General features: G+C 47.5%; 1 protein-coding gene across 1 annotated transcript in view; it reads right to left on the bottom strand.

Moving 5' to 3' along the window:
• Positions 1-2,115: 2,115 nt before the first annotated feature.
• The window catches only part of Podxl (podocalyxin like), a 48,938-nt gene continuing 30,071 nt past the window's right edge, over positions 2,116-20,982 (bottom strand). The window contains exons 3-9 of the mRNA XM_077796417.1: positions 11,799-12,413; positions 9,907-10,175; positions 9,582-9,653; positions 8,026-8,176; positions 7,733-7,794; positions 7,389-7,556; positions 2,116-6,131 (exon numbers count right to left, since the gene is read on the bottom strand). Of these exons, the coding sequence (XP_077652543.1) occupies positions 5,937-6,131; positions 7,389-7,556; positions 7,733-7,794; positions 8,026-8,176; positions 9,582-9,653; positions 9,907-10,175; positions 11,799-12,413 (1,532 nt within the window). The 3' untranslated portion in view covers positions 2,116-5,936. The remainder of the gene's footprint in view (positions 6,132-7,388; positions 7,557-7,732; positions 7,795-8,025; positions 8,177-9,581; positions 9,654-9,906; positions 10,176-11,798; positions 12,414-20,982) is intronic.

Here is a 20,982-nt window from a genome sequence, read left to right as displayed (position 1 = left end):
TGGGGATTATGTTTTCTCAACTTACAAATCAAGCCATATCTTACTGCATAGCTTTCATTTCTAGGGTGTGCTTTAAGTGTGGCTCAGAAGTCACATTTCTTTGTGTTCTAAAAACAGGAAAACATGAGGTGCTGTGATAAGGTAAGGAATTGACCTTTCCTTGGTTAATTCTCCAAAGAATTAACACAAAGGGGTCAAACTGTAAGACACCACCCCTGACATCTGTCACTATCTTCTAGTGGGAAAACAGCAGTGAGCAAAGACTTGGTGCTGAACACCATTGAGGTGTCAGCTGTACCAGTCCGGTGAGCATGCAGTTGCTGTTTTGAGCCCTATATGCACATACTTAACTCCCGCCTTCCTTTGCCTGTTGCATGTCTGAGGCAGAAGGAAGAGTGGAGCTTTTTGTCACAGGGAAGAGGACAGCAGAGCAGGGTGCTTTGAGTTAAGCTGCTGTGAGCTTTTCTGATGTCTGCAGTGGACCTTCCTGCTAGGTTTCTGACCCAGGAAAAGCAAGGGGAGTCAGATAAATGGCCTTGCCAGAAATATTTTCCTTACATGGGGGAGAGAAGAACGAGGTAAAAAATGGCTTGGCTAGGGAAGTTTGATGATCGGCAAAACTCAAAATGGGAGCTGAGGACACTTGGCTGTATTTGTAGCACTACCCTCTGAACTTGGCCAATAGGATGGGCAGTCGAGGAGCCAGGAATCCTGTTTACCTCCACATCCACCACCAACCTCCAGGTAGCCTTAGAAGTCTCAACTTGGTTAAGTAAATATTGGCAGCAGATGGTCTTTGCTAGGGTTCCATTGATTTTTGCTTATCCATAAATTGCCAAGGTCTTTGAAAAATACTCCGTATTTATCACAAGTATTCTCACTTACAGTAGCCAGACCTATTCTTCATCTATTTTTCTCCGGCAGCAGGGGCTGGGAGGGTATGCAAGACATAAGTGAGTGGTTTGGGAGGGAACTTACAGAACAGGGAGGTTGTAAATGGCAAAAGAGGCATACCATTGAAATGCCAACTGAGAGCACCTCTTGGTAGGCAGGGAGCAGTGTCAGTGCCCTATTCAGGAAGAATGGAGTCTTAGAAGAATTTGTGGCCTTTGATAAACTCTGAGTCACTCAGATCAGTGTGCCCGTGATCAGGGCCAGGGACCTGCAGGAAGTCCTGGCATTTGGACTCCTTCCAGTATCCTTGGCACATTCGTGAAGTTAACCTCAAAATACCCAGGCCCAACTCTGACCCACCCCTTCAGGGTGGTGTGACCTTATAGAATTACCAAATGAAAGGAAAATCCTGTTAACAGATACTACATTCTAGAAATAAACTGTTGGAAGTCAAGTGTGAATGCTGTTAAGAATATAGGCCTGAAGAGAGAAAAGATGTAGTCTAGGCCTAAGACTAACATTTAAATGGCTGTGTAAATCTCTGCACTTCATTTCCTTAAGTGGTGCCAGCTCCCTAGACACTACGTTAAAATGTTCTGTAAACTGAATGGTGGAGGCAAACGGACCAAATCTATCTGCCACGTTCTATAAACTGGGAATGATGAAGCCCTGAGCTAACGTGCAGCTGTAGCACTACCACCCTTGGAGATGAAAAGAATCAGAATCATCTGAGGCCTTCCCTGAACCTCCTCCTTCACTGTGTACCTGCAGATCAGACAGAAGTCTCTCCTGACAAGTAAGCAGATCCTCTAAGGGGCAGAAATAGGGCCCGAACAGAGTTGGTTGTTTTTTATACTTATATTTGTGTTCTTCTCTTGGCCAGTTTTTCATACCTGATCAGGGCTCAGCAACCCACATGGGATCTTCCCTGGTGGTTACTCAGCTGTACCCAAAGCATAAGCATCAGGGAGGGAGGGAAACAACAGTGCCTGAGAGAAAATGACATCCTCTTAAGGATCCACAGGGTGGCCTGAGGTGGAGTGGAGAACTCGCCACCTCTAGGATGCCCTCCTTCCTCCCTACTTCATCCCACTCCCCTCCTGCACCCACACAGATCAGTGTCACTGGTCAGTGTCACTAAGAGCAGGGGAGTTTTTTTCCGTGATGAGACAGCTCAGTTAAAGAATTTAAGTTAAGCAAAATACCAGGGCTTGAACCAGCTTACAGAAAAGCATTTTAATTGACAGTGTACAATTTCTCAAAATATATTTTTGTAAGAAAATGCAATAATTAACTATAGTTTTTACAAACAAGTTTCTCAGTAAATTCCAGTGTACATCAGACCCCTGTCCACTAAGACACATGCTCCCCCAGTCTCCTGGGCAAATTATTTTTAACATTCACTAATAAAAACAAAACCCCATGAAATAGTAATCCCCTGCTTTCCCTGGGTGTTGGGAATCAGCGCAACTTTGACGAAAAGTAGTCTCTGGTTTTCTCTTGCGCTGCCTTCCCTGACTTGTTCCCTTTGATCCTCATCTACTAGTAGGTTTCCTAAGGGAGAGCTCACATAACACGGTTTCTTGGCAGAAAGGATTGTTCATTTACATCTTAGACCTATATGACGTAGTGACATAAAATAGGAACATCACTAGACTGTTAAAACTGCTGTCACTCTGCATCTCTGGCCTTGTTAGGGTAGTTTGGGGGAAGAAATGGTGTCATGTCTCTGTCAACCTGCCTGCAAGTGGCAGTCCTTAGTTCCCGGATTTCTTTGGAGGCACACAGCATGGGACCATCAATGGATCCAGGCTTTAATCCTGTTTCTGTCGCTTTACCTATGTGGGCTTCAGGTTTATCTGTGGAAAAAGACTGAAAGAGATCTCTACATCTCTGTCCCTGTGACCAGAGTATCACTCTTCATCTAGTGCACCTGACCCTAGCCCTTACTGGGATGGGACTGACACTTGGTGGGAGAAGAGATCATATTTTAAAATGAAAATGCCCAATCTGCAAGACAAATATTTTGTCCCCAGCCTGTCTTATTGAATCTTTTTGTTGTTAAAAAAGAAATCAAAAACTTGCCATTTCTAGTAAGGTAGACATTTACATTCTTGTTCAGAGAAAAAAAAAAAAAAAAGCCTTGCCATCTCCCTTAGCTAATGGATTTATTTCAAAGTGTATTTACTTAAAAGCAGTGCAGGGTAGATTAATATGGCTGTTGTATTTACACTGTCAAAAATATGTATATCTATATATCAGTTTGAACTTATTCTTCAAAGTTTCTCCAGTATGTCGTCCAAAAAAAAAAAAAAAAAAAAAAGGTAAAGCTCAAAAATGGTTTAAATAAATCTTGTGATAGTTTTTCTTACTAAGCAGTGGGCATGCCCAGTGTCTGCTAGATTAAACCCGGACTCCGCCTTCCAGTGCATATTTGTCTGTACGTTATACTCTCCCACTCACAATGCAGCATGCTGCCCACTGAATTTCATCCAATCAAAATCTCCAGATCTGTGGTTTTTGTAACTTGGGGAATTATCAGATTCACGGTTTTTGCAGCATGGGGAAACAGTGGTTTGCCACTGAAATGGAGTTCTTAAATTCTCTTTGGTACAACTGGTTCAGAGTCTTGCTAAGCCTCTGGTGTTGCCATTATCTCTTCTTGGTCCCAGAATCTGAATTATCAGACAGCACTCGGACTCAGGCATGTGGGAAGATGAGTTTTACACTTGCTGGTGGCATGGCCTGTTGATATAGAGGTCCTAGCAGCAAGAGCGAGCCAACGCCAGGTGTCAGATCCAATGTGCCACTAAAAGCACAATTTGGATGCACAAGAAGAAGGAACCTCTCAGTCAGCCCAATGCTTCCCCAGGTTCTCCCTGGATAAAGCTGTGTTCACTGCCCCTGACCAGGCATGGTTTCTGCTCTCTAGTCTTCACAGTCGTCATCTCTAAGAGGTCCTGGGGCTGCATCCTTTGATCATTTGCAGAAGCAATATTTGCTGTCTGTCAAAAGCCCTTGCCAGTGAATGTGACCCAGAATCAGCAAAAGGGCAATAATCCACTCTGGCCTCTCACAGGCCATGACAGAAACCCACTGGACAGACAGAACCCTGGGCAGAAAGGAAGCAAACAGACCTCTCTCCATTGTCCCAACATTCCCTCTCTTTCTCCTCAAATTGGCACTGTTCCCCATCCTGCCCACCTCCAAATACTAGTGACAGAAGAGCAGAACAGATGCATTTGGATACTGGTAACCTAGCATCTCTCTAGCTCTTGGAACACTTCCTGGGTACAATCCATGATCACCTGGACTTCCCTGTTCCCTAGGATATTTAATGACTACAGGCCTCAGAGCAGGACGCAGGGAGCTAGGAAAGGATAGACCTTTCCCCTTTGTCCCCCTTCTATTCTGTTTAAAATAAACTGTTCCAATGCAGATAGCTGGTTCCAGGGAATTTATGCCCAGGAACATACAGGCCATGGCCAGAGTTCAAAAACTCCATGCAGGAGCTCCCCTCTCAGAAAACCAGATGAAGCCTCACTATGCCCCATCCTCAGATGCCTTCTACAAGACAGCTAACTGCTGAGCCTAGAAAACCCTGTGCTGGGGAACAGACATGGCTTTGTGTTTCCCTGAGATGCCACCAGAAACAGAACTGCAGTAGCCCCACCAGCAACACAGGGGAGAGGAAACAGCGAGGCCTAGCTCCATGCCAGAAGAGTGGGAAGTCAGGCACCTTAGAGTGCACTCATGTCCTGGCTTTTCTCTCTCTGGAGAATCAGAATCCATGAGGTGAGCTAAGAGTCTCCAATAGCTGAAGCTTTGGCCTTTGACAGTGGAGTGCTGAATTTAAAAAAACAAATACAACAAAACTCTCAGCAACTTGAAAAGTCCCTGAGTATCCTGTGAAACAAGTAACACCTGTCTGCCAGCAGTTTGATGAATCGATTGTCTGTTCAGGCACACCTCTTCTGATCGGGGCGGGGGTGGGAGGCCTGCACAGATCTGTCTTACCACTATTGCTCTTTCTGGCTGGGCCTTGCGGGATTCATCCATTGGCTGAGCAGTGACCAAAAAGAAACATCTTACTTTCTGTGGCTACTGCAGATTTTAATCCCTGGTGGGAGCAGAAGGCCAAAGGAGATCTTGGAGAGTGTCCATTTTCAAGGGGTGCTTGGGTAATGGGCCAGTGTCATTTCTGAGCCCTGAATCAGCTGCCATGAGGAGGCAACCCTGGGACGAAGAGCTCCTCTCTTCACCTGCCCACTGTTCCCTTGAGTGGGCCTCAAGCACACTGGGAGGCCTCTGCATCATTAAATGGATGCAAAGAAATCAGAATCCAGGAAAAGAGGTTCAAGGTGATGAATGACCTGTGCTGATCCCTGGTGCCCTGGGGCAGAGTGGGACTGAAAACTGAGTGAAAAGGGGTGAGAGGAGGGGAGGGAGAAGAGTATTGGCAGGTGAAGCTGGAGTCAGAGATGGAAACACGGGACCTGTCCTTATAATCAGATCCCACTGAAAAGGGTACAGGCCAGCTCGCCTCCCTAGCCCCCTACTATCGGGAGTGTTCCCCTACCCAGGGCTGCTCTGGAGAGAGGGCACAAGTGAAGAGCAGTGTGCTTGGTACAGATGAGCCCTGGAGTGAAGGGAGGAATCTGTCACCAAGTAACTGTGACCTTGTGCAAGTCGCCTGCCCTCTTCAATCCTTAGTTATCTCACTTGGGAAATGAGGGGATTGTTCTAGAGTCTGAGATCCTTTCCATGACTCTTCGTCCATCTCCCTTCTCATCCTCCAGCAGCGATGAGCTCAGGCACTAGTGGGTTACTTTACAAGAGGGATCTAGACAACAGGATATGATCGGCTTGAAAAGGGAAAAATTAAGGCCCTGTGGGGATTGGGAGGTAGCAACCCTTGAAGTCCACTCTTCCTCCCCCAGTCTTTCCCTCCTCAAACGGAGGAATCTTCCCCCTCTGTCCAAATGGCACTTCAGGTGGTCAGTCTGGAGCCTGTGGCACTGTCGAGGCACCAGCAGACCCGGTTAGAGATGTGTGTCTTCCTCATCTAGGTCATCCTTGGTCAGGTTGTCCAGAGGGACGATCCAGCTGTCCCCCAGCTCCCCATTAAGGTTCACCACCTTCTTCTCCTGCATCTCGGAGGAGGTCTCCATCACTTCCAAGGTTGGGTTGTCATGGTAACCATTCTCCACTGTCTGTAGCTCCTCTGTGAGTCGTTGCTAGCGTGGGGAAGATGACCCAGGGAGAAAGAGTAATTTTGGAAGGTTATAACCCTTAAGTTTTTCTTTCTTTCTTTTTTTTATTTTTCCTTTGCAATATTGGAGATCAAACCCAAGACTTCAAGCGTGCTAAGCAAATACTCTATCACTGAGTTACTCCCCATTCCTTTTTATTTTATTTTGAGACAAGGTCTCAGTTGGTTGCCAGGACAGAGTTCAAACTTGCAATCCTGCCTCAGCCTCCCCCGTAGATGGGATCACAGGTGGCACACGGTGCCTGGCTTAACATAGTGTTAACATGTGCTACCTCCTTCAACGCCGGGAACCCAATTTGACTAAAGCAAGCACTCTGCTCACATGTAGGTGCTGGCTGTCCAGGAAGCCACCCTGGCTACAGGCCTGCCTCATACCCTAAAATTCCCCAATGGTTTCACCTTCATCCCGTGGGCAAGTCTGAATCGCTGATGTCAGCGAACATGGACCTTGTTCTCCAGGACCTTCTAAGTATTTTCGTCTCTCCTCCATTACTTTCCCTCAAAACCTCTCCAAACACCCACATTACCCCTAGTCGTGGATGGAGCAGTACTATGAGAAAATGACCTCCCTTCAGGCCAGGTGACCAAGGACCTCTCTCCAAGCCTGGACAAGACAGGTAGGGCAGTCACCATGGGCATCCCTGCGGCAACAATGGGACAATCCCGTCCCCCCTCTCTCTCAGATTTGGCTGACTGTATGTTAGAATCACCTGGGCAGCTCCGAACACACACTGACCCAGAGATTGGGTTTCAGGTGGAGCATGAGGAAGCTAGGCATGAAAATTTTCCCAAACCTCCTTCAAGGGGCACTCGGGGTTGGGGGGAGCCACAAATCTGGGTGGAACTGAAAGATAAGAGTTTAGCAGTTGAGAGAAGTTTGGAGAGACAGCACACACAGGGCCATTTATTTCAACCCCCAGAACAGCTCTGCAAGATGGAAACTGTCTCTACTGTGTGGGAACAGCTGAAGCTCCAAGAGGTTATATGATGGACTCAAGGTCACACCAAGAACAGGGCTTCAACCTAATCTTTTTCTTCAAAAGTCCTGCTCTTGCCTCAGGCCATGGTGCCTCCTCAGCAGCTGGCGGCTGCCTAGGCCGTGCTCTGCCTGCCTGAAGGGTCCAAGGCCACTCACTGTCCCCTGCTGGACTACAGGATTGATAAGCCGAGAGCTCGTCTGGTGACGGGACTGCTTCCCTAGTCAGAGGAGGGATGTGCTCACCTGATCCTTCCTCTGGGAGAGTCGCTGGTGGCAGCAGCCATAGAGAGCCGCAACGAGGAGCAGGAAGGATGCCATGCAGACGATGGTGATGATCAGTGGCATGCTGAAGCGGTCTTCAGTCTCCTCTGGCGGTCCTTCATCCCCCAGCTGCATGTGGCTGACTCCCACCTGGCCAGGTAGGAGACATCATGTGGCAGAGAACAGTCTCCGCTCCCCGCTCCCCCAACCCCCCGGGATGGAGAGCTCTTCCATCTGCTGCAGAAGCTTGCACGGGCAACAGGCCTGCCACACTGGAGGGGTCGCTGGACTTGAGAGAGAGGCTGCATACAGAACAGCCCACCTACCTCTCTTAGGTCATCCCACTTGTCCTTCAGCAGGGTGTACACATTCTCAGGAAGGAGATTTGCTGTAGGAGAGAGGGGAGGTGCTGCCTCAGAGCCATGTGGTGGCAAGGGAGAGGAAGCCCAAGACAAAGGGTGTTCTGCATGGCCCAGCCTCTTGGGTGGCCCTGAGAGGATGCGTGGCTTGAGAGTTCCTAGCGGCACCACCCTGACCCACACTCCAAGCAGCTCCTGGACCGTCACCTCCCATTCTGTTCCCACCCACACAGGCCTAGGCCCTCTTGCCTTCAACTCACTTTGAATAGTGATTTTTTTGAGGGCCACCGCCTGGCTTTCCTGAATGGGAGCCAGCTGTACTGTACACGAATCCTGAGCCGGGTTGAAGGTGGCTTTGACTGCTTGGCACAGCTGTGTGATCAATTTGTTATCCGCTGGAGGGCTCTTTGCCTGTTGTAAGGAGAACACAGGCATTGCAGAGGGGTGTGACAACAGTCTAGGCTTGTGGGGCTGCCCTCTGCCATCCTGCTTAACCCGCGTCCCTCTCCATGCTCCACCAGTGCATTCCAAGCCCTGCCAGGAGTCGGTCTATATTCTTCAGCGCCTGGCTTCTCTGCCCCGAGTCTCCTCAGACTGTGGGCACAACAGGGCCTATCTCCTCCATGTTCTTTGAGACTCGGGAATCAGTGCCCTGTACTGTGGGCAGGGGAACACAGCACAGCACCCCACCACCGGCAGCAGGGGCTCCAGTGCTCTCTGAACTTGTCATTTGCCAGCCTCTCCTGCCCCTTTTGAAGACGGCAGGAGTGGAAGACCTCAGCTCTGGACTCAAGGTGGTCTAGTCCCAGAATGATGCACCTGTGTCTCGGACTGAGGCAGTGAACAGGCTGATGGGGAAGGCGAGGAGCCACTGAATGTGTGCAGAGAACATGGAGAAGCAGAGAGTACATGGCAACGTGGCTTCAGGGCTCGGGTGAGGAATACAGTGCAGGGAGGTCATCAGGGATCCCCTAGCTGATGTTTCTCTGACCTGCGTCAAGACCTCCATAAGCTACCCCTGGAGGTTAAAGCTCTGATGGTCAAATATATACTTCTGTAAGGTTTACCTAGAAAAGCCAGCAAAATGGATGCCCAAGAAAAAGCACAATGGCAGAAAAGCTCTCCAACCTGTAGAAACCAAATCCTGTTCTAGTTCCTAGAGTGGGTGCAAAAATAGGCACTGGCCAGGAGAGGGCAGCAGTGAGGCAGCCACCACCTGCACTCACAGGGCTCAACAGCTGTTCACTGAACAACAGAACATCCCCAGCTCAAGTCCTTGGTCGCCCTCTTGCTCATACAGTGTCCACACATCACTCAGAATAGAACAACTACAGGCAGGGGCTCCCTTATGTTCTGTACCAGGACCCTTTTATCTCCCGCCCACCCCCCAACTCTTTGGGTTTGAAGGAGACTCTCCCTAATGGCTTGCCACCACTGAGGCTCTCAAAAAACACATGGACCAGGAAACAAAGCCACTCTGAGAACAAGGGAAGTGAGGCCGACTTAAATTCCCATTTCCAAACAGACCAACTGTCCGAAGTCACACCCAGAGCTAGAAGCAAAGGGCAACCAGGATCGCACTGTGAGTAAGCACCAGTGAAAGGGAGGACTTGGGAACTTGTTCTGGCCTGTGGCAGTCCTATCTGTGTGACCTCAGAGAAGTCTGAACCTTAGTTTGTTGCTCTGTAAGACGGCAAGGGGCAGATCCCTAGGTGAACACACCACCTGGCCCATTCTAGACGGAGCACTTTGGTCCCCTCTGCTTCCTTTCCCCTGCCAGCCTGCAGGCTGTGGAGGGCTGATGAGCAGTACTCACACAGGGGCTGGTTTCCGTGAGGTTCAGGATGAGCAGCTTCTTATCCAGCCTTTCAGGAGGCATGCAGTCTACCTGGAAGAAGCCATGAGAGGAAGGGTCAGGCCCAAAGATCCAAGGATCCTGTTCTCCATCCCATGGGTGGTAATCAGTTCGTGGCATGGCTGGGCCAGTTTAAAGTCAGGAATGTCTTTGAAAGCCTTAGGAAAAACCAGGGGAGATGGGGCAAATGGACAGTATTCCTCATTTTGCTCCTGGCTGGAGCGAAAATAGAAATAGCTTTTCTTGGAGCATGGGTTCTCTTTTTGTCCCACCTTGCTGGAATTACCTTGGGTTTCCCAGGAGCCAGGGTGGAAGAGGTTGTGCTGAGGCCTTGGGGGGAAGTTGAAGCCGAACGAGTGCTGGGGTGGGTGTCTCCCCCAACAGTAGATGTGGCCCCAGTTCTTGACGAAGGACTGGACGGAGAGCCCTCAAGCGGAGATGTCATGGAGGAAGACGGGGTGGGCTTGGGTGGCATCTGGCTGGAGGTCTGCCGAGTTCCTTCTGGGGTGCATGGTGGGTGTTCCTTCTTGGGTGCTATGGTGGAGTCTGAAGAGGCTAGAAGAATAAAAGAGCAGAGAAAAGTCCAGTCTTTTCTGGTTCCAGTGTGCAGAGGCAGGGGGATGAAGTGGTGTCCTGTACTATTTGACAGGACAGTCACACTGGACAAGCTAGTTTAAGAGCTAAGTCAAAGAGGTCCAGGAGGACTCAGTGATTTTCCCAAGGTCATGTGGCAGCAGGTGGCACAGCAGGGAGCTGCATTTATCCAACTCAGAGCCTCTCTCCATAGGAGAGGGCCACCCTCGCCCAGTGTGATGGGCTGTTTCAAGATGTATCTATGTTGCCTGGGAGTGCCTGGATCTCCAGATTCTTCAGTCACTAGCAGAAGTTCCAATTCAGCAGATCCCAGATGGGTCAGGATTTTGAGGCTCATGATCCATCTGTAGATTTTTCTCCTGCCTCAATTTATCTATTTATTTATTTATTTTTATGGTACTGGGAATTGAACCCAGAAGCACGCTACCACTTAACTAAAACCCCAGTCCTTTTTAATTTAGAGACAGTGTGTTGCTAAGTTGTTGAGGGTATCACTAAGTTGCTATGGCCAGCTTCAAATTTGCAATCCTCCTGCCTCAGTTTCCCAAAATAGCTCACCCAGCTCCATCACTAGATTTTGAAATTATTTTACTAGGTTAAGATGAGCACTTGAGAAATCAGTTAATAAAAGGAAAAGGAAATGGAACAGAATTGAAAATATCAGCTTCTATAAAAAGTCCTATATAGTGAAATTTGTTTCATTTATATGCATTATATGTGGTTTTTTTATTTATTATTTTTGGGGCGGCAGGTACCAGGGATTGAACTCGGGAGCACTCGGCCACTGAGTCACATCCCCCAGCCCTATTCTTCTTTATATTTATTTGTTAGTTGTAGTTGGACACAATACCTTTATTTTATTTGTCTATTTTTATGTGGATCAAGCCCAGGGCCTTGCATGTGCTAGGGAAGCGCTCTACCACTGAGCCACAACCTCAGCTCCCCCAGCCCTATTTTGTATTTTTTTAAAATATTTTTTTAGTTGTAAGGTGAACATAATACCTTTGTTTTATTTATTTTTTTATGTGGCGCTGAGGTTTGAACCCGGTGCCTCACATGTGCAAGATAAGCACTCTACCACTGAACTACAAGCCTCCTTTTTTGTATTTTATTTAGAGACAGGGTCTCAAAAAACTTCTTAGTGTCTCACTGTTGCTGAGGCTGGCCTTGAACTCAGATCCTCAGGCCTCAGCCTCCCAAGGCACTGGGATTATAGGCGTGTGCCACCACACCCGGCTATATGTGTTTTTTTTAGACCCTGATGTATTAAAGTGTGTTTCTTATGATGGGTTGTCATCGAACAAGTCTGAGGAGCACCATTCTAGAATATTCTAACACCCTGCTGCCACCACCACAGCGCAGTCTTGCCTGTGTGTAGACGGTTGGCGTGTTTACCCTGGGCAGGCCAAAACCCTCAAATGTTGGCCTTGCTTCTCAGAAATGGGAAACCAGCTCTGAGTGAAGGAGTGTCCTCATGTTCAGGTCTCAGCATGACCCTCCCAGCGAGAAACTGTGTAGAGGAAAAAAAGCACAGAAAAGTTTCTTTTTGCTTGAAAAACAGTAACAAGTCGAGGCCCTACTTACTTTGGGTGGTGGGCAACACCTTGGATGTGGGGCCGCTAGTGCCAGGCGCAGGGCTTGAACCACTGGGGACCAAGGTAAGGCTGTGTTGTCCACTGGTGGAGCTCTCTAGGGTCTTCACAGTGGCAGCGGTTGAATGGTGAGAGCCTGGGCTGCCAGTTGATTCCACAGGAGGGTTTTTTGTGGTAGTGGGTTCTGGAGGAGGAGGGTTCGGCACCTGTGTTCTATGAGTGGCTGGGGTGGCTGTGGGAGTGTGGCCACTACTGCTGTATCCTTTGTCCGTGCTCTGGAAGGCTGCTTTTTCAGTGGTGGTTAAAGTGGGAGAGGAAGGCGTAGTACTACCACTCTGTGTGACACTGGTGGTTGTAGAGACTGTAGTCGCCGCAGAGGTGCTTGGCTGAGTCGGGTTCAAGGACCCCCCTCGGGATGTGGATGCCGAAGAGCCAGCCAACTTGGTGGACGTCGCTGGGTCTGAAGTGGTTCCTGAAGTTTGGGGCTTCGTGCTTGAGACTGTGTTAGTTTTTACTGTGGTAGCCGGGGCTGCTGCTGGCGAGCCGTCCTTACCTGCTGGTGGCGAGCCGTCCTTACCTGCTGCTGGCGAGCCGTCCTTACCTGCTGCTGACAAAATAACACAGATCAAGACAGGGATCAGAGGGAGGTTTTTCTCTCTGCCGTCCTCTACCTCTGCCCTGGGATTCAGCGGCCTTGCTCCTATCCTGCCATTTGCCTTGCTGGGTCCGTCATGAGTCCAGAGTTTTCTGGAATTCGAGAAACTTCTAGCAGGCATATTAGAGTGAAGCAGGGGAAGGAAAAGGAAGTTCCCCAGAAGAGAAGGAAGCCAGCGGGACGGGGCGGCTGCACGCTGAGCTAATGTCCCGCCCTCCCCACCTGGGTCAACAGCTCTGCCCCCCAGCACCAAACGCAAGGCCCCACAGAAGATTCCAGACTGATGCTTCCTGAACTGCCCTGGCCCCATTGCAACTATCCCAGGTTAGTCCCAACCTAGGAGAAACTGATGACCACGGGAGTCACACAAAGGATCCTTTCCATGCAGCTGTGGCCTGTGCCAAGGAAGAAGAGTGCAGAGTCGTGGGCTGTGTCCATCATGGCGGCTTGACCTCAAGTGGAAGGGAGTCAGGAAGGAAGGCCTTTTATTGGCTGATTTCATAAAATACTTATGGAGGGTACTGTGATCTGATGGGTCCTGCGTTGGTGAGAAAGCACCCACACCCACAGGGAGGTGACAGGCAGGCAGAACAAAAAAGTCAGATTCTGGTCACTACAGAAGGGATGTGACCAGTACAGAAAAGGGGTGTGGACAGGCGAAGAAAGGGGGCCCTAAGGTGACCATTATTAAGCCAAGACCTGAAGGATCCAAGGAGAATGTTGTGTGGAAAGTGGGAGGACAAGTGTCTCTGATAGAGGGAAAGGGGCCAAGGGGACGGGTGCACACACGCAGCTCAGAGGCGAGGGTCAAGGGGACCTCACAAATGCAGGGCTCGTGTCTGAATTTTTGCAGTGCTAGGGAGTGAACTCAGCGGCACTTTACCACCGAGCTTCATCTCCAGCCATCTGAAATTTTTGCAACAGGGCCTCGCTCAGTTACCAAAGTTGGCCTTGAACTTGTGATCCTCCTGCCTCCGCCTCAAGTTACTAGGGTTATGGGAGTGCACCTCCATCCCCAGCTTAAACCAGACATTCTATTTTTTTTTCTAGTTGTAAATGGACATAATACCTTCATTTTATTTGTTTTTATTTTATGTGGTGCCAGGGCCTCACGCATGCTAGGCAAGTGCTCTGCCACTGAGCCACAACCCCAGCCCCTAAACCAGACATTTCTGAGAGTATAAGAAGGTGCTCTTAAAAACCGTCCCCTTGGTAAAATGAAACCTAAGCTCAGAGGTCCAAATAAGGATCTTTGGATTTTATTCTGTGTAAAGATGCTGTGGAAGGTGTTAAGGCAAGGAAGGTGCACAGGTGAGACACAGGCTTTGCTCAGAGCTGCTCTCCGGCGGTCCTGCAGAGGAAATGGATCAAGTCAGACAGGAGGGACTGTGACTGTTCGAGGAGATCGGCTGCTTGCTGCTGCACCAAGTGAGAGGAAGGAGAGAATCTGGGGCGAGCAGAAGGGAGGGCCTGGTGGGAAGGGAGGTCATGGACCTGAGCTGCTCCCTGGAACCAGTTGGCACCCATACCATTTGCCTCTGCTTGGGCACTTCCCCACCCGAGTGCCTCCTCTCTCAGGCTGAAAACACCAGATACCTGCGTCTCCAGCCCCCCAGGGACAAGCACAAGCATGTCTCAGCAACTCACGGTTGGGTCCTCTATTGCCAGCTAGGGAGGGAAGAGACCACAGACCAGGAGGAACTCTGGTGGCACACACTCACTTTGCTACTGAGAGGCAGAAGTTTCTCAGGAGCCCCTAGAGGGGCCCAAGGCAGTCACAATTCTAAGTAACAGGGCTCTACCCGGTATCCTAAGGCATCTTGTGCATGAGAAGTCCAAGAAGTGGCTTTGGTGGGACTGGGTGTATCTGCCACAGACGAATGAAAGGCCCATTTACCAGGATGCATGTTAAAAATCAATGTAAGCTTGGCACAGGGGCACACATCTATAATCCCAGCAACTCGGGAAGCTGAGGCAGGACGATCCCATGTTTGAGGCCAGCCTCAACAACTTAGTGAGACCCTCAGCAATTTAACCAGACCCTGTCTCAAAATAAAAAATAGAAACAACTAGTTCGGTGGTAAAGTACCCTGGGTTCAATCTCCAGTACTTGTTGGTGGCTAAGGGGTTGGGAGGGGTTCAAGGTGAAGCTCTGGTTTGACAAGGGTCTCCCCTTCTTACAGTTCATAAAATATTGTGCTTCTTATCATTGATGGTGTCTTTTGTCAAAAGATACTATGAGAGGTATCAGCACAGTTAGGGCATCGTGGAGTGGGATGGTCACTTCTTCCTGTGGTAAACTGCTGAAAACTATTGACATTTTGCACTGGATTCTTCTTTGCCGTGGAAGTCCCATGCATTAGAGGACATTTAGCGACCTCACTGGCCTCTGTCCAGCAGATGCAAGTAACACACACATACCCTTCTCCAGCTGTGACAACTAAAAATGTCTCCAGATATTGCTAAAAGTCCCCTGGGGGAATAAAAAAAAACACTACTCCATTAAAACTACTAGTATAAATAAAGAAAGAGGAACTTGAATTCCTAAATCCCATCATCAATTGCTGTTTTTGGTTTGGTTTGGTACTGGGGAATGAACGCAGGGTTTCCCCACCATTGAGCCCCAGCCCCAGCCCTTTTTAAAAATATACATTCTATTTAGAGACAGGGTCTCAGTAGGTTGCTCAGGGCCTCGCTTAGTTGCTGAGACTGACTTTGAACTTGCAATCCCCTTGCCTCAGCCTCCCGAGCTGCTGGGATTACAGGCATGAGCCACTGTGCCCAGTTAGGGATTGCTTCTTCTTTGCAGCTAAAGGACTGAAAAGTCCAAAAGACAGATACTTGATCCCATGAGTTGGCAAACTACAGTGTTAATTTAATTTGCAGCCTCACGGAAATTAAACAGAACCTTGTGGAAACAGAACCTTGATTGATTGGGTGGGGACCTGGAGGATGAAGATGAAGACTACTTGTAATCTCCATCTTCAATGGAATTCACTTGCCAGTCCTTTCAACCACCGTTCTCCTATCTGTTCAGGTTGCTCTGACCTTGTTTAAGGCTCTCAATAACCTCAGCAGAACTCACCCAATCAACGGAGCAGAAGCCAAATCTCCTCAGTATTCGAACCACTCTCATTTTCTTCAAACCTATTGACAGTCAAGATTCTAGTAGGACCCAGAGGTACACAGTCTCACCTAGAAGAATGCTTATACACTAAAAATACCTGCAGAGACCCACACATCTACAGTCATCTGATCCTTGAAAAAGGTACCCAAAATATATATTGGAGATAAAACAGCCTTTTAAACAAATGGTGCTGGCACAACTGGTTGTGCATATTTAAAAGAATGAAACTAGACCTTTATCTCTCACCCTGCACAAAAAATCAATTCAAACTGGATCAGAGACCTCAGAATTAGTCCAGCAACTATGCAACTTCCAGAAGAAAATGTAGGTTCAACACTTGTTTAGGCACAAGCAAGACTTCCTCAATAGGACCCCTAAAGTTCAGGAAATAATGCCAGAGTTAATAAATGGGATGGCATCAATTTAAAAAGCTTTTGCACAGTCAAGGAAACAATTAGGAATGTGAAGAGAGAGCCCACAGAGTGGGAGAAAACCTTTGCTAGCTACTTTCCTGACTGAGGATTAATGTCTAGAATATATAAAGAACTCAAAAATCTTCACACCAAAAAAAATAATACGTGGGCAAACGAATTAAACAGACGCTTCTCAAAGGAAATACAAATGGCCAACAAATGTACAAAAAAATGTTCACATCATTAATAATTAGGAAAATGCAAATCAAAACCGCACAGAGAGTTCAGCTTACACCAGTCAGAATGGAAGTCATCAAGAATACAAATAGTAAATGCTGGGGAGGATGTGGAGGAAAAAAGAATTTATCACCCAACTGTTGGTTGGATGGTAAATTACTACAGCCGCTAAGGAAATCAGCATGGAGCTTCCTCAAAGTAGAAGACATCAAACCACCATATGATCCACTTATACCGCTCCACGGTATCTATCCTGAAGAGTTAAAGTAATCCTGTTATAGTGATGCATGCAAACCCGTGTTTGTAGTAACCAAACCATGGAACTAGCTTAGACATCCATCAATAGATACATGGATCAAGAAAATATGGTAAATACACACAATGGAATTTTATTCAGCCATAAAGAAAAATGAAATTATGTCACTTGCAGGGAAATGGATGGAACTGGAGATTGTGTTAAGCAAAAAGTCAAAATTCCAGAAGATGGAGGGTTGTATGTTTTCTTCACTTGTGGAAGCTAAAGAGGAAAAAGGAACAGAAAGGTGGGGGCGAATTTCCTAAAACTCAAAGGGAGATCAGTAGAGGAAAGGGTTCAAGGATGGGAGTCAGGGAGAGAGGGGGAAAGGGCTGGGGAGTGACACTGGCCAAATGACATTGTGCGCATGTATGAATATGTAACAACAAACCCCAGCAATAAGTACAACCATAATACACAGGTAAAAAAATGTGAGAAAAAAAATAAAAATACCTGTAGGAAGAAATCTAGCCAATACATAGCTGTATTTACCAACATGGGTAACGCATACCAGAGGCTTTACGTTCAACATACTGGCTCAAGCAGCTAGGAGCAGTTCGAATTGTTTCCGTAGCTGGCCGAAACCAAGCCTCCATGGTAGCCCACGTTAAGTCAATCTGCTGCCATGGCTGGAGTGTGTGTTGCCCCCCAGAGGTGCACTTGCTGCAAGCTTGACCCCCAGTATAACAATGTTGAAAGGAAGTGGGACTTTTAAGAGGCAGGATGTGATGGGAGGTGCCTGGGTCATGACTGCCCACATGAGGGGATTATTGCTGGTCTCCTGGAGTGGGCTAGGTCTCACAGGAATGGATGACTTCCTGTGAGAGCCTGTTCTCATAACACAAGAAGCCTGGTCCTCTCTGTCTTACTTTACCCCTCACCATGTGAGCTCTCTTATAGGCACTCCTGCCATGATACCACCTGCCAAGGGGCCCTCACAAGACACTAACACCATGATGTTTGGACTTCCCACCCATCATGAACCAAATAAACCTTTTTTCTTAGTAAAGTACCCAGCTTCAAGTGCTTTGTCATAGAGACACAACATGGACTGAAACAGGTGAGTTTTACCAGAAATTCCCTGCAATAATGTTAGAAGAAATCCAAAGCCTTGGAGAGATACAAGAGTGTTTTATCTTGTATGATTGGACCACTCAAACTGTCTCTTTGTTCCCTAAAAGAGCTCAAAGGATACTCCATTCACAAGGCTTTCAGAAATAAAGGATTTCATGAGTTCTAATTCTCTGAAGTGATGACAGCAATTGACTGAAGCTCACACTTTGATATAGTTTGTTTAATCTAAGTGGTTCATAAAATAATAGTGCATCTTATAACTGATGGTGGTTAGAATTTGATTAAATTTGAGATCTAATTGGGAGGGCTGTTAACATTGTAAGATCTCTGCTGTGGCTGTTCCTCATTGGGCAGATGATAGTAGGAAATGCTGATTTCAGTGGGAGAAAACTAAACCACTTGGGTAGTAGAGACAAGAGTAGAATTTAATTTCCAGGGGGAAAAGCTACAAAACCAGCATGGTCAACAGAAAAGTCCACCAAGGGCATTTTGAACAACAGCTAAAAAATCATATGTTCTAAGGATTAAAATGGATGGGCAGCTCACTGGTGTCCCGTTCCTATTATGGGCCCAGCAAATGAGGCCTGGGTTGAAGGATAATAAAGAACAGTCACTCACACGGTTCCCAGGACTCTTCAGTGACGTGTATACTCCTTGCAAAAGGTTGCTATGGCTTAATACCACACAAGTGCATTTCCCCCTTGATTGACAGGACCAAGCTCCCTATGGAACCCTGGGGAAGAATCTTGCCTTACCTCCTCCAAGCATTTCTTGATCTCCCTGGCTTGTAGTTATCGCTACGATCTCTGACTCCATCAACACGCATCTCTGTATCTCTGTGCATGGCAAGGGGCCAGGGGTTTCTGGGAATTGAGCCCAGGGCCTTGCATGTGCTAGGTACATTCTCTCCCACTGAGTTACACCCCCAGCCGCTCCCCACATAAGGACACCAGTCATTGGATTTAAGGACTGTCCTAATCCAGTATAATTTTATCTTGACCCGATTACATCTGCAAAGACCTATTTCCAATTAAGGTAAAATCCACAATATTACGGTTTAGTGGTGAGGGGTTCCCCAAAAGCTTACATGTGAGACAATGCAAGAAGATTCAGGAGAAATGATTGGGTTAGGAGAGTCTTAACCCAGTCAGTGAATTAATCACCCAAGTGGTCACTGAAGGCAGGTGGGGTGTTTCTGGAGGAGGTGGGGCATTGGGAGCATGGCTTTGAGGTACATATTTGTACTTGGCAAGTAGAGATGTCTCCCTCTGCTTCCTGATCATCACATGAGCTGCATCCCTCTGCCACACTCTTCTACCATGATGTCCTGCTTCACCTTGAGCCCGGGGGAATGGAGCCAGCTGTCCGTGGACTGAGACCTCTGAAACCGCGAGCCCCCGGATAAACTTTTCCTCCTCTATTGTTCTTGTCAGGTCTTTTAGGGAGATCAGTGAAAAAGCTAACTAACACACAGCGTCAGGGTGGGCCCTGAACATATCCTTGCAGGGCCGACTATTGAGCCTCCTAATCTTCCCCTATATCCTACTTCTACGAGAATCAGGGTCTCAGTTTCAAACATTAGAAACCAATTCTGTGCTTTCAACAGAAAGTGAATTTATTAAGAAGAGAGTCAGTTAGCTAATAAAACACTGGGTAGCCAAAGAATCAGGCTTCAGTCAGAAGCCGTGTCCAGACTCTCCCACACTGCTCTGGTGAGGTCATGGTCTGCTACCACCCAGGGCACTACAGTTAGCACCACTGACGCCATGCAGGCGGATTCTAGACTGCATTTCTGAGAGATGCAGCCCTCAGGGACACTGTGGGTAAGAGGTCCCTCCATTTACTTTTATGACTGGGCACCACAGGGAATCCCCTGGGTCCCATCCATATTCCTCCCTGCTTCATTATTTAGCAGCATGAGACTCACAGCAAGAAGAGTAGACCCGGGCTGGGCTTGTGCTCAGTGGCAGGGCGCTTGCCTAGCACGTGCGAGGCCCTGGGTTGGATTCTCAGCATTGCGAATAAATAAATAAAGTGAAGGTCTACTGACAACTAAAAAAATATTTTAAAATATTAAATATAAAAATATTAAATATAAAAAATGTTTAAAAAAAAGAAGAGTAAATCTTAAAGCTTAGTGCTCCGCTGACTTTGCCTTGCAGTGAGTCCCATGGAGAAGCCCTGTGCTCTGCGGGCCACTGTGGGGGACAAGGAAGGCCTTCCAAGTCTGTGTGCAGAGCAGGGCCAGCATAGATCCAGAAGTTGCTGCTTTAGCAGTCTCCCTACCCCAAGGCCACTTAGTCGTGAACCTGACAAGCAGCCATGAGGTGACAGAGAAAGAGAACTGACATACACAAGGAGCCCTCTAGACCACCAGATTCCCCAGAGCCTCCCGAGTGACACACAGCCACACTCTCCAGATGCACCCAGGCCATCTGTGCCTAAATCCCATGCATCACTCCTGCTCCCTCCAGGTTCCTAAGAGCACTCGCTATTGTCTGAAAACCTGCTCACATCCCCACCTCAGAGTCACTCTCCTTCAAAATAAATAAGTAAATAAACAGTCTCCCCTAAATAGGGCTATTATCCTCTAGCAGCCCACCGGTGGCACCTGTGGCCAGCACCAGCCCGTTATCCCACAGCATCTACAGCAGTCTTGACCTCCACACTCCTCAGACATCAGCTCCCTCTGGCCCTGGAGAATGGACTGAGGGGAGGGGGCCCCCTGCTGAGGATACGAGGCACCCTAGAATTTTCATGAGTCTTTCTTTAGGACCTACTCAGACTAAATCTGATAATGGAAAGCTGCAAAATAATCCTTGGGAAAAACAGGAGGTATGAAGTAATGATGATAAAAATCAACAATGAAATAGAAACCAAAATCCAATAGCAGAAATAAAAAACAAAAAAAGAATTTTGGTCTTGTTTTTCTTTTTGAAATTGGGTCTCATTATGTTGACCAGAGTAGACTTGAACTCCTGGGCTTAAACAATCCTCCTGCCTCAGCCTCCCAAGTAGCAGGGACCAAAAGCATGTGCCACCACACCTGGCAATCAATCAATCAACGATTTCTTAAGGGTAATAAATAATAAAACCTTTGGGGAAATTAATCAAAGGGGAAAATCCAAATGCATAAATAATAAGATGTAAAAATAATAACAGATATTTAAAGCATAGGTCATTATGAACGAATGCTGATAAATTTGAGGAAGAGATGGACATTTTCCTTTAAAGAAAACTTCAGAGTAACTGTAGAAGAAATAATAATTTGTCCTATGATTGAAAAGAAAGTGAATAGGTAATCATTACTTTTCCAAAAGTGGGTTGGAAGATCAAATAATTCTAGCCTTGCACAAACTTTCCATAACACAGTCT

This window comes from Urocitellus parryii, chromosome 3 (genome assembly GCF_045843805.1).
Source record: "Urocitellus parryii isolate mUroPar1 chromosome 3, mUroPar1.hap1, whole genome shotgun sequence".
Lineage (NCBI taxonomy): Eukaryota > Metazoa > Chordata > Mammalia > Rodentia > Sciuridae > Urocitellus > Urocitellus parryii.
This window is presented reverse-complemented; position numbering and strand designations above follow the sequence as displayed.